Source organism: Mesoplodon densirostris, chromosome 7, assembly GCF_025265405.1.
Source record: "Mesoplodon densirostris isolate mMesDen1 chromosome 7, mMesDen1 primary haplotype, whole genome shotgun sequence".
NCBI classification, from domain to species: Eukaryota; Metazoa; Chordata; class Mammalia; order Artiodactyla; family Ziphiidae; genus Mesoplodon; species Mesoplodon densirostris.
This window is the reverse complement of record NC_082667.1, coordinates 104,122,065-104,135,911: the sequence shown is the minus strand read 5'-3', so window position 1 is coordinate 104,135,911 and position 13,847 is coordinate 104,122,065. Positions and strand designations below refer to the sequence as shown.

At 44.3% G+C, this 13,847-nt stretch overlaps 1 protein-coding gene across 2 annotated transcripts in view; it reads left to right on the top strand.

Moving 5' to 3' along the window:
* The first annotated feature begins 1,164 nt into the window (after positions 1 to 1,164).
* ARHGAP20 (Rho GTPase activating protein 20) overlaps positions 1,165 to 13,847 on the top strand; it is a 147,796-nt gene continuing 135,113 nt past the window's right edge. For both annotated transcript variants that reach the window (XM_060103448.1, XM_060103447.1), the window contains exon 1: positions 1,165 to 1,462. In XM_060103448.1, coding sequence (XP_059959431.1) covers positions 1,358 to 1,462 — 105 coding nt within the window. In that variant the 5' untranslated portion in view covers positions 1,165 to 1,357. The remainder of the gene's footprint in view (positions 1,463 to 13,847) is intronic.

Here is a 13,847-nt window from a genome sequence, read left to right as displayed (position 1 = left end):
GGGGTTTGGTGGTGGTGGTAGTGTGTGGGTGTGTTTTGGACAGCAACTTCTGCTTGGAACAGAGCTGGCTAGAACCCTATTCTTCTACAACCTGACCTGATAACAGCCCATCCCAGCAGGAGTCTCAATCTGTTATTTCTTACCAGAAAAACAAACAAACCTCTTCCACAAGCTAGTATCATAGAGCGGTGTCCTTCATCACTAATCCGCCCTATAGAGTCCCTGACTCCAAGGGAAGAATGCCATCTACCGAATCATCCGCCCCAGTCAGCCAGTCCTGCAAAGTGAGGCAATACTCAACTCAGCCCAGGTCGGCTCCAAATCCCCTCCCTCTGATTATTCTTTAGCCTTTAAAAAATTTGCCACTATTTGGGCTGACAGGAAGTTATGCTCTCAGCGCAGATATCTGATAAACACTTCCACATATTGTAGCCTTCTCAATAGCTAAGCCAAATTTCAGAGTCCTCTCTCTGCCGCATTTTCCTTAATTGCGCTTGCACGTCTGGAATGCCCGGGTCTCTGCAGCTCGCAGAGAAACCGCCAGTGCAAATTGCGCGGGGGCTGCTGCCGGGCGGCTGCAGAGCCACCTAGGGCAGGCTAACGTGCGGGACCGCACGACAGGTCAGGCGGCGCCGCGGGCTTCGCATGTGCGCGGCTCCGGCCCTCTGCACCGTGCGACTCCGTCCCCGGCCTCCCGGGCGGGGAAGGGGCGGGGGCGGGGGACCCCTCGGCGGTCGGCCGAGAGCTAGGCAGGAATCGCTGCCACTCCTCTGTTCAGGCTGAGGTCGCCACAGCTGCGCCGCTCCACGAGCTAACGGGGCGCCTTCCCCACGGGCGCGGCGCGGGAAGGGATAGGGTCGGGTGCGAGTGGGCTGGGCAGCTGGAGAGGCGCGCATCCACGCTAGAGGCCTGCGTTCGTGACACCGGCCGGTGAGCTCCTTCGGGCTGGCCCCACTCGGAGGCGCAGACTGAGAAGGTCGGTCGGGCGCCCGTGCCCTAATATATATATAGAAGGGCGCGCCTCAGGCCGGACCGGTGCGGGGAGGGCCGCGGCCGGAGGAGGGCGGCCTGGGGAGGGCCCAGCGCGGGTCGCCTGGCGCCGAGGGGCGGGCCCGAGGCGGGGCGGCCGCGGCGCTGACGGGCGGTCGCCGCCGCAATCGCCTGCAGCTGCGGTGCCGAGCGCGGGCGGCGGTACATGGCCCCGACGGGAGGCGCGCGGCTCGCACCCGGAGCCCGGCTTGTCACCTGAGCTCGTCGCCCGCCTCGGCCCCGCGCGTCTTTGCCCGTCCGGCCGCCGTCCCACGGACATGCCCGAGTAGCCTCCTCCTGGGCTGGGATTTGCTTGAAAGTCCTCTTCATGGAAGCGATGTCCCCCCAGCAGGAGACTCTAGGTGGGCAGCCGGGGCGCTCCTCTTCCCTGACAGGAGTGTCTCGGATCGCGGGCGCCCCCGGAACCAAGAAGGTGAGGACGCCGAGCGGGGCCCGGCGCCCGCCGCCGCCGCGCGGGCCGGACGCCGCAGGGATTTAACACTCGAGGCCCGCGTCATTCGTCCGAGGCCATTCCCGCCTTCCCGTCTCCCAAGTCACCCCGTCGCCCCCGGGTTTTTCGCGTCTAGAGTCTCAGTCGCTCTCGGAGCGGACCCGGCAGCCTCCCTCCCCGTCTCCATCCGCCGCGGGGCCCGCGCCCCCTTCCTCCCTCAGGCGGGGCGCGCAGCCCGGGTTTGGGGCATCGCCCTTCCCGGCCCCTCTGGGTGCCCGTCCCCGGGGTTCCCTGAGGTCCCCCGGGAGCTCACCGTCCCTTGACGGGGTCAGCTCCGAGGTCGTCAGGGCAGCGGCGTCCGCCCAAGTGCGGCTACCGCGCTGAGGAAGGTAGGCGGCCGGGCTGCGGCGCCTGCGGGGCTCTGCCCCTCACCTGGACGCGGCCTCTCCGCGATATTTTGCTGGGGGTGGCCGGGAAGAGGTGCCTGCCCCCACAGAACGACTCCCGGTCGACGCCCGGGGACGCGGAGAGCCGGTTCGGCTTGGAATTGGGCTGGGTGGGGCAGGTGAGCTGCGGCGGAGGGGCCTTCACCCTAAGCTTGTCCCCTGGCCCTCGGGGCTTGGCGGGGCTGGAGAGGGGTCGGGTGTCAGTGTGGGCGTGCGGGCGGCGCGCGTGGCCCCTGACAAAGCTGGAGGGAGGGATGCGGGCAACAACTTGTAGCGTTCCTTTCGGATAAACACGGCCGCCGAGCGGCGTGCCGATTCCGATGGGGTCAGGTTTCATTGGAACGGTTCCCTCAGCAAGTGCACGTGGCCGCGAGCTGCCGGCCTCTGCCGCTCGGCTCTCGGAGGAATTGATTTGGGTGTTTCTAGCCGTGTCTGCTCTCGATCCTCCCCTCCCCCCAAACCTGATATTTGGCTGTTTTTTCTCTGTGTCCTGGTGGGTCCCTTCCAGCTTCTGTGGAGAAAAATTGGGATTAGAGGGATAACCTAACTCATCCTTAAGAAATGTCTTGAGGCATTACATTTGCATCATTGGAACCTTAAGGGGCTACGCAGGCTCCCCTGATTGTCCGAATCTTACTGCCTTTCATGACTCTTCCCAACAGGATCTTGGGTTGGCTAGAGGTCAGTGGAAGAGTGGTGAGATCGGTGCTGAGTACCGAAGTGTGTGTGAGCTCCCAAGGACCTTGACTGTGTCGCGGAGCCATCTAGGAGTGTCAGTGAACTTGATGTTGTATTGGCTGTAGTGCTAGTTCAAGCCTTTGATGTATGGAGGCTGCGGTTTGTCCTTGTCGCTTTTCCCCTTCAGAGATGCAGGGAGAGAGAGAGAGAGAGGGAGAGGGAGGGAGGGAGAGAATTTACTAGGTTAGTGCTATATGAATTTTCAGTAATTAACATAGGTTTTAAAGCAGTTTTAATTCCTGTAAACTTAAGGTATTGGGGGAAATAAAGTATTTGTATTCCAGAACAGATCTCATCCTTTTTTACTAACGGCAATTAAGCGAGAAAGCATGAGAGTAGCTTGATCAATCAAGAAGTACTTGTCCAATAAATGAAGGGTTGCTGTGCATCTTAAGCCGTTGTCCTTAAGATGCTGTCCTTCATTATAAAACGTAATGATTTGTCCCATTACCAATCTAGTCTTTTCCTTTTAAAATTTTGACAGTCTGGTCTTTCTACAGCTTTTTACTCCCTTTAGGATGAGAGTGAGGTTGAAGAACTGTTTTATTTTGCTTTTAATATTTTTTTCCAGAAAAGTGCATCTCTGCCTGTTTTAAATGTTAGTAGGCATATCTGTTTGATTTCAGACCTCCATAGAAAATAGAAAATAATAATAATAAAATAATATTTCCAAATTGTAGCTCACAGAATCATTGCCATTATACTCTCATGGACCACAATCTTTTTGTATCCCCAGTACTCAACAGATTGATCTTTTATGTTTCATCTTACCTTTTTAGTGCTTGGTAGTCCTAGTGAGTCATGAGACATATTTCTTAAAAAGTCTACTATATGGTTGTACTGTTAATTACTAAGACTTGGATCAGTGTTGTTTAAACTGCCAGTTACAATCAACATTTTTAAAAATGAAATAGAACAGAAAATATTGGCACAGTGGTAAGGGTAAAGACTGCCTTGTGTAACTTTTTTCTCTTTCATTTATATATAAATGAAATGCATTTTGGGTAGCGATGTAAAATGTGTTTCTTACTGAACGGTCAGAATTTTTTTTAACATCTTTATTGGAGCATAATTGCTTTACAATGGTGTGTTAGTTTCTGCTTTATAACAAAGTGAATCAGCTATACATATACATATTTCTCCCTATCTCCTCCCTGTTGTGTCTCCCTCCCACCCTCCTTATCCCACCCTAGAATTTTTACAGTTTCCTATTTGTGAAATGAAAGATAACAATAGTACCTAAGTCCTCAAGATAGTTAGGAAAATTAAATGTGAAATTGAGTGAATATTAATATATAATAGCACTCAATAAGTGGTAGCTCTTATTGTTTGTATTTCCCCACCGTGTCTGTAATTCACACTACTATGTCCCAATTGTTCAAGCTAAAAATCTAGAATTTGTTTTCAACTACTGGCATATATTTCCTCAGTCTACAACAACCATCAGAAAGGCCAGTCGAATATCACTTCAAAACATATCTTGGGGCCTCCCTGGTGGCGCAAGTGGTTGAGAGTCCGCCTGCCGATGCAGGGGATATGGGTTCATGCCCCGGTCTGGGAGGATCCCATATGCCGCGGAGCGGCTGGGCCCGTGAGCCATGGCCGCTGAGCCTGCGCGTCCGGAGCCTGCGCGTCCGGAGCCTGTGCTCCGCAACGGGGGAGGCCACAACAGTGAGAGGCCCGCATACCGCAAAAAAAACAAACAAACAAAAAAAAACATATCTTGAATTTCTCCACTTTCATCTCCATTGCTGCCATTGTAGTCGAAGCCAAACCACCACCATCTCTCATTGAACATTTGCAGAAATTCCCTAACTTGTCTAACAACTTTTTTGCTTTTCCCTGACCCAGTCTCCATTTAGAAGCACCAGAATGATCTTTAAAAATTTAAATTGATCATGTTCCTCACTGCTTAAAATCTTGTGGTGGCTTTCCATCATATTTAGAATAAAATTCAGACTCCTGTACTTAGCCCTCCCTACTTCATCCCCCTTATCTGCCTTTTCTGCTTTGTTTGTGTGTTCTCCAGCCACATGGGCCTTCCTTTTCACACACTGAGTCATCACATTCATTCTGTTCTGAGGCTTTGGTGTTGCTATTCCCTTTTATCTTTTTTTTGCCACACATCTTTGCAGTGTTGATTCTTTCTAATTGGTCTGATCTTAGGTTCTCCCAGAGGCCTGTCCTGACTACTTAAGTGGAAGTTGCCTCTCAGTCATGTTCTGTACCTTCTGTTTTATTCTCATTTTAACATTCGGCCTTGCCTTATATATTATTATTTACTTCCTTGTTGTGTTACCTGAACTTCTCACCAGATTGTGAAAACCATGAGAATAGGGACATTATCTGTATTGTTCAAGGCAGCTGCCTCAGTGTGGAGGACAGTGCTACATATTAGGTACTCATTAAATATAAGCTGGGTTACATACGGCAGTGAAGAGGGACAGATATGCCCCTGTGTTCAGAGTTTATGATTTAGAGCAAGATCAGCAAACCTTTTCTTAGAGAGCCAGCTAGTGAATAATTTAGGTTTGTAGACCGTAAGGTGTGTCTGTTGCAGTTACCCACTATGCAATTGTAGTACTAAAGCAGCCATAGACAATATGTAAATGAATGGGCACAGCTATGTTCCAATAAAACTTTATTTAGAAAAACAGGAGGTGAATCCCTGGTGTTGTTTGCTGACCTCTAGAGCATGGCTGTTGACTAGAACTTTCTGTAGTGAGAGAACTGCTCTTTATTTACAGTGTCCAGTTTGTTGCTTTGGATAAAATTCTGGATAGTTCTTCTGGATAACATATCCTTGAGCATATCCACGTTTGGGCAGAACAGTTTTTGTGAAATGAAATGGCAGCACATATTAGAATAATTTCAGTTAGGGATGATTTGTGTCATTTTCAAGCCCCTGACCCTTTGGTTTCACATAGTAATTGAAAAGTCTTTAAATAAGATAGGTGTTGGGGAGGGAAGAGAGACTTACAGGCACAGAAAATCAGTCAAAGCAAAAGGATTTTAAAATAGCTCCAACATTTAAAAATGTCACAGATACTATTATACATTTCTTTCTGGCGTTTCTTTCTACATTCTCTGGGCCCAAATCCGTTTATAGCAATTTATGGTACAACACACCTGAGAGCCAACTTTAAGCCATGTGTGTGTCTTGCAATTGGGGTTTGAATGAAGCATCTTTGTGTGTAAGACTTGGTTTTATTCTTTAATACTGAGAAAAATATTATGCTCATGGTTAGGCCAGTATCCTACTGAATACTTTTCTGATGTTATTCACAAAGTGAGTGGCATAAAATCAGGTACATGAGATTGTTTTGGCTGAGAGCAGTCTGGAATTATCAAAAACTGAATTAGATCAGGAAGAGCCTGTTATCACCGGTGTGACCTCTGAACTTCTGGCTGTACTTTGTTTCTTCGTTTGTAAAATGGGGGTAATAATCCATATCCTGTATATCTCACAAGGTTGTTTTTTATGGGTCAAAAGAAGAAAGAATATAAAAACACTTTCGAAAAAAGTGCAGAAGCCATTAGTAATTTTTACCAGGTGATACCTGTAAAGCAATAAAAAAAGTTTTATTTCATTGGATTTAATACAAGAACTTTACATGCAAATGAGTGAATGCTATTTGTCTTATTCAGCTCGGGTTGCTGTAACAAAATACCATAAACTGGTGGCTTAAACAAAGGACATTTATTTCCTGCAGTTGTAGAGGCTATGAATTCCCATCATCCGGGTGCCAGCCAATTCAGTTCCTGGTGAGAGCCCTCTTCTTGGCTTCCAGTTCTTGCTGTGTCCTCACATGGGAGACAGAGTGAGAAGAAAGAGTGAGGGAGGTGAGGGGGAAGAAAGGGAGGGAGAGGTAGTGAGAGAGATGGAGGTGGAGTTAGATATCTTTGGTTTCTTCTCATAAAGGCACTAACCTTGTCATAGGGGCCCTGTTCTCATGACCTCATCTAAGCCTAATCACCTCCCATAGACCCCACCTCTTAATACCATTACACTGGAGGTTAGGGCTTCAACATATGAATCTGGTGGGGGGGGGACAAGTATTTGGCCTACCACTAACCATCAAAGCAGTCAGCCTTGAATGTCATAAATATCAAATATTGTAAGGTAGAAACTTGAGGGAAAAGATAAGAGTTTACTGTTTATAATATATGGAAAAGTAAAGGAAATTTTTCAAAAACTTCTTTAAGTAAATGCCTAACTCTATATAATACACATTGATGATAATATATGGAGTAGGCATTATTAATATACTCTTAGAGAGGAAGGAACTGAGCCCTGCCAAGGCTGCATGTAGTAAGCAGCAGAGCTGGAATTTGAACCCAGATCTTCCAACTCTATTTCTCTTTCCAACTAGACTATAGATGCATTTTTTATTGTTTATAACATAAGATGTAAGGGAGAGTAGATTTGAATTTTATATAAGCAGGTGAACAAGCCATATTTGAGAAGTTTTTCTCCTGAGAGATAATTTCATTCTTCAGGGAGCAGTCTCTACCTTCTCCGTGTACCACAGAATATTATGTTCACGGCTGCCATTAGAAAGAGAATGTTAGGTAAATGCATTAGTCAGGGTTCTCCAGAAAAACAGACCAGTAGGAGTCCCATAATTGCCATCTGCACAAAAGTCGGTGGTGTCATTCACCACCATCTTTTCCTGAGGACAGGAAGAAATGAGATGTTCCAGCTGGACAGTGAGGGAGGCAAAAGGGGCAAATTCCTCCTTCCTCCAATTTTGTTCTGTAAAGGTCCTCAAGCGATTGAATGATGCCCACCCGCACTGGGGAGGACAACCTACTGTACTGAGTCCACCAATTCAAATGCTGATTTCATCTGGAAATGCCCTCACAGACACACCCAGAAATAATGTGTAATCTGAGCATGCCATGGACAGTCAAGTTGACACATAAAATTAACCATCATAGTAAATATTGACTAATAGTGACAATCAGGGACACAATCATTGCTATAATTTCTTTGGAAATTTGTGATCTTTATGCCTTGGTATCTGTCATCTGTCATTTTCAGGTGTTTTATATAAGGCACTCATATTTCAGGAGCTCTTTAGCCAGGCCTGCTTTCCACGTTGATGTCTCAGTCCTGCTTGCTGTTGGAAAACTTGGCATATTCTCCAAACTCATAGAAATATATTTCAAGGTTATGTGTGGGTGCACAGAATCCTATGCCTCAGTTGTTTCCACCGTGGAAAATTGTGTGTGGGAAACCCAGCTGAAACTCTTGATTCAGTAAACATTTTGATACCATGAATCTTAAGTGTAGGAAAAAACTTGCTTCCATAGTTATCTTCACTTAAAATGTGAACACAGCAGTGCATTTTAACGTAGCAAAAGAAAAATTAATTTTTGTGACTCTGGCATTCATATATTGGAACAGAATATGTTGCTTTTTATGAAATGAAAGTTAAAGATACTTTATTTTTACATATTTGTGTAAAAAGTAATTATTAACTTTGAATATTGAGTCCTCCAAGTTAAATAGAGAGTTGTAACTTATAGACTGAAAATTCACAAGTCACAGAAACCTAAATGGTGCAATTGCTTTTTGGTTCTGAAATGAAATTTGTTGTGAAGCAATTTATAACTCTTTCCCTTCACCATTCTTCTGATTTAGGGTTTGATGAAAGGTCTGTGGGATAAGAGGTGGAAGATATTCAGTAGACTGGGAGAAGTGAGACAGCTGATAACATCTTCAGAAAGTGAAAACTTGAACTTCAATAATTTGGGTGTCTGAATTCTTTCACTGTTCTTATCCTGCCATCCAGGACTTGGTGGTTCTTCTTTTCAAAGTAAAGATGTCTTGTGCCTTATAGGACCACATACAACTTAACAAACATCTGTGATTATAAAACTTGCCTTCTTAGAAGGTATCAGTAGCTGAAAATACACTGGACTTCAATTTAAATTGCTGCTAAAACATGTTATAAACTATACAGTGTCACAAAAATAAATAGGTATATAATATCAAGGTTAGATATGTGTGTGTTTACAAACTTATATATACATACACTCATATACACAGTGCTTTGAGGACATATATGTACATTTTATTATTGTGATTTGATGGAGTTTCATGACTCATACCCCTCAGTCTCCAGAGTATTTGGCAACAACCTCTGTTACAGGCTGAATGTTTGTGTCCTCCCAAAACTCAGATTTTGAGGCTGTAACCCCCAGTATGATAATATAGTTGACCCTTGAACAATGTGGGGGTTAGGGGTGCTGACCCTCCACGCAGTCAAAAATCCACTTAGAACTTTACAGTGGGCCCTCTCTATCCACGGTTCTGCATCCACATATTCAACCAACCTCGTATGGTTTAGTACTATAGTATGTATTTATTGAAAAAATATTCATATGTAAGTGGACCTGCACAGTTCAGATTTGTGTCCTTCAAGGGTCAACTGTATTTGGAGATAGGGGAAATAATTAGCTTAGAAGAGGTCATGAAGGCAGAATCCCTATGATGGGTTTACTGCCCTTATAAGAGACCAGAAAGCTTGCTCTGTGTGTACCCCATGTGAGGGTACAACAAAAAGGCAGCTGTCTGCAAAGCAGGAAGAGGGCCGTCACCAAGAACTAAATCTGCTGACACCTTGACCTTGGACTTCCTAGCCTCCAGAACCATGAGAACTAAGTTTGTGTCATTTAAATCATCCAATCTGTGTTATTTTGGTATAGTAAGTAGCCTGAGCTTGCTGACTACCTTTATTATTACTTTTTAAGATTTATTATTTATTTATTTATTTATTTAATTTACTTTTGGGTGCATCGGGTCTTAGTTGCGGCACATGGGATCTTCGTTGAGACGTGTGAGATCTTTTGTTGCAGCGTGCGGTCTTCTCTCTAGTTGTGGCATGTGGACTCCAGAGCACATGGACTCTGTAGTTTGCAGCATGCGGGCTCTAGTTGAGGCGTACGGGCTTAGTTGCCCAGTGGCATGTGGGATCTTTGTTCCCTGACCAGGGATGGAACCCATGGCCCCTGCACGGTAAGGTGGATTCTTTACCACTGGCCACCAGGGAAGTCCCCAGACTACCTTTAAAATAAACTTTCGGGCTTCCCTGGTGGCGCAGTGGTTGAGAGTTCGCCTGCCGATGCAGGGGACACGGGTTTGTGCCCCAGTCCAGGAAGATCCCACATGCCGCGGAGCGGCTGGGCCCGTGAGCCATGGCCGCTGAGCCTGCATGTCCGGAGCCTGTGCTCCGCAATGGGAGAGGCCGCAACGGTGAGAGACACGTGTAACGCAAAAAATAATAATAATAATAATAATAATAAAATAAATAAAAAATAAAATATAAACTTTTGTTGAGGTGAAAGTTTGCTTTCCTGTTCTGTTGGTATAGCAAGTGTTCTAGATCACAGGGACTCTAAGGTTCTAATGTGTGCAGAAAGCCTTCAAGGTGAATGCTCAATTCGTTAGTAGCCACAGCAGCAGTTTTTTGAAGCAGCCTAGGATGAGGTGATGTTTACCTTTTGTTTACTTATGGAAGACTTAGCCACAGTGTGGGAGGCTGGAAAGGGACCAGAGAAAACTGCCTTTTGTCAGCCACCAATAATGGGGCTTGTAGGCAACATAGCCAGTTTATTTTATAATTTTGTTTCAGTCTGATTTTCTTTATCCAGGACAAGTTTAGATTAGAAATATCCAACTGACAGCAGAAATAGCTCTATCAGTATGTCACTGCTGTGCTGAACAGCCTTGACCTAATTTTGACAGACAGCTGTCACATGGCACAACTGAAAGGTAAGGCCTGTTTCTGGATGTCTGGTCACTTGTATGTGGACTCTGAAAATGGAATGTATGTGTGCCCACATCAGATCATATTTCAAAGATTTGGAAAACCCAATTGCTCTGTGGCCTTTTGCTTTCCCTGTTTACGTTCGTCCTAATTTATACTTAGGAGAGTGTCTGTATTTCCTCTTCTACCCCTACATTCACCATCTGGAACCTCAGCTTACACAGTAGGCATTATGAGGTTACAGTATATCTGAATCTGATCAGATCTTGGCCTGTTTTTTATTCTTATTTGATACACTCTGGTTTTTACCATTATGGTTTTTGGATTTGATCACTGTACTCTTCCCCTCTGCAGGAGGAAGTGAGAGGTTGCAGAGTTTTCCAACAATGTCTGATACATTCAAGCCTCTTAGCCTTCATGCAGGTGGATGGGCACTGGGGAACCAGAGAACCCTTATGTTACAGTGTGCCATGGATGTAAAAATAATAGCACTTCGTATGGACTGTGATGTGAAAAATTTAGTGAAGCCCTGCCCTGTAAGGGAATATTAGGGAGAGACCATTGGTGATCAACCTTGCCTACTCCAGGGTGCTACTAAAGGGAATCATGACAGGAGGTTGAAACTGGTAGCTTTGCCAAAGAAGAAAGTCCAGCCAACTTGAAGGCCCATAGTGGTACTCCAGAAGTCTGCATGGTAGGGTAGAGACAGAGGAACAAATAATAATGTAGAAGAGGAGTTCTACTATCCTTATATTTATTACATACAGTACTTATGCACTCTAAAGCATTACTCTGTATGTTATACTATCATGGTGCTTTCCCTGTCAAAGGACTTTCACATATATAATCTGTTTTGATTCTTTGTGGTAGGTCAAACAGTCATGTTGTTTTACAGAGAAGACTCTGAGAAGTGATAGAACCAGGATCCAGAATTTAGGTCCAATATCTCCTAGCCCAGTGCTGATTCTCCTACATTACATAGATTCTCAGGTTCGTTATTTTATTTCAAAGTTCTTGTCTCACAGAAAGAGGAAAGATAGCCAAAAGTAGAAACATTTCTTTCTTAATTTCAGAGAGAAATTATATCTTTTTATAATAGTCTGGGCTGTGATGACATTTGTTTTAATTAAATGCTCAAACTGATTCTGGCTGGCATGATTATGAGTAAATAGAAGATCATACTCATCACAGACAAAAGTGACAATAGTGGGAAGCTTCAGCTCATCCAGTGGTCAAAACCTTGTGATAATAAGACATAAAAGCAAGGGGCAGGGGTAAAAATAATTTCCTTGTTCCCTTGCAGGGCCAATGTCTTTGAGGTATGTCTCTGCAAATAAATGCTGCAGACATGTAGGGAAGACAAGAAAGAAATAGTTCATTGCTCACTAAATTGTACAGATTAGCCACAAAGGATTAAGAGTCAAATTTGAGTACGGTAATTTGTAAATTTGATTTAACATTTTTTTTCTATCTTTGAAAGTTTAGAGTTCTTAAAACTTTCCTCAAAGTCCTTATTTTAACGTTATGCTCATTTTAAATGTTTGAAAGTGACTTTAGTACATTTGACTTAAATTCAACTGAAATGCTTGAATGTTTTTCTTCATAAAGTGACTGGAACAAAGCAAAGTCTGAAAAATTGTAGTTCATCTGACTTAACTCTTTCATCCTGGTCCTTTCTTTTGATAGGCTTTTTTTTTCCCTTTAAATCTCTATGGGAACTGAGAATGACCAGATTCAGAGTGATTTAGAGGTTCCAAAAATAGCTCTGTATCTCCTGGTTGACATGAAGTTAACATTCCAGTGAGAGGGCCTCCCTGGTGGCGCAAGTGGTTGAGAGTCCGCCTGCCGATGCAGGGGATACGGGTTCGTGCCCCGGTCTGGGAGGATCCCATATGCCGCGGAGCGGCTGGGCCTGTGAGCCATGGCCGCTGAGCCTGCGCATCCGGAGCCTGCGCTCCGCAACGGGGGAGGCCACAACAGTGAGAGGCCCACATACCGCAAAAAAAAAAAAAAAAAAAAAAAAAAAAAAAAAAAAAATTCCAGTGAGAGATTACCTATAGGTTTCTCTAAAAATTTTTTTTTAATTAGTTAATTTATTTTTGGCTGTGTTGGGTCTTCGTTGCTGCACGCGGGCTTTCTCTAGTTGTGGCGAGCGGGGACTACTCTTTGTTGTGGTGTGCGGGTTTCTCACTGCAGTGGCTTCTCTTGTTGCAGAGCACGGGCTCTAGAGCACAGGCTCAGTAGTTGTGGCGCATGGGCTTAGTTGCTCGGCGGCATGTGGAATCTTCCCAGACCAGGGCTGGAACCCGTGTCCCCTGCATTGGTAGGCGGATTCTTAACTACTGCACAACCAGAGAAACCCTACATATAGGTTTTTAATATAAACAGTGTTTTATGCGTTGTTGAAAATAAAAGAACAAAACTTTTTTCTTTGATAACCTGCTTACAATTTTATTTTCCTACGTAGGCACACTTGCATTACCACCTTAAACTCTCAGGTATTGGTAGCGTTAATTCATTGATTTAACACACAGCTATTGAGAATTTACTATGTGGAAATACTGAGTAGGGCACTGGAGGAATAGGGAAGGAATAGTGGCAAACCACAATAAGCAGGTGGGCATATTCCTCAGATCTCTGAGGAATTCAAATGGAGAGCCACTCAGAAATTTTGTACAAAAACATGTTGGACAAAAAACAAATAAGTAATTTCCATTTTAATGTAAATATACTTCAGATGATTATTATATGAGTAAGGAAAATTATAGCTTCTGGCTATGAACCAGTTTGCTGGGCTGGAGCCCAGTGGTTTAGTAGTTTGGTAGTTAATTTTTGTTGCTGTTGTTTTTGTTTTTTACATTTTAACAGCCTTGTTGAGATATAATTTGTATACCATTTATCCACTTAAAAGTAGATTCAGTGGTTTTTAGTATATTCCTAGAATTGTGCATTCATTTCCACAATTTTAGAACATTTTCATTACCACAAAAAGAAACACTGCACCCGTTAGCCATTACACCCCAATTCCCTCATCCCCCAAACCCCAGGCAAGCACTAATCTAAGTTCCTATAGATTTGTTTATTCTGGATATTTCATTTAAATGGAGTCATATAGTATGTGGTCCTTTGGGACTGACTTCTTTTAATTAGCATGATGTTTTCAAGATTCATCCATGTTGTTGCATATTTCATTGCTTCTTTTATTTTATTGGCAAGTAATATTCTGTTTTATGGATGTACCACATTTTGTTTATGCATTCATCAGTTGATGGACATTGGGGTTGTTTCCACTTTTTGACTGTTATGAATAATGTTGCTGTGAACATTCATGTACATGTTTTTGTGTGGACATATATTTGCCTTTCTCTTGGTTATACACCCAAGAGGAATTTCAGGATCATATGGTAA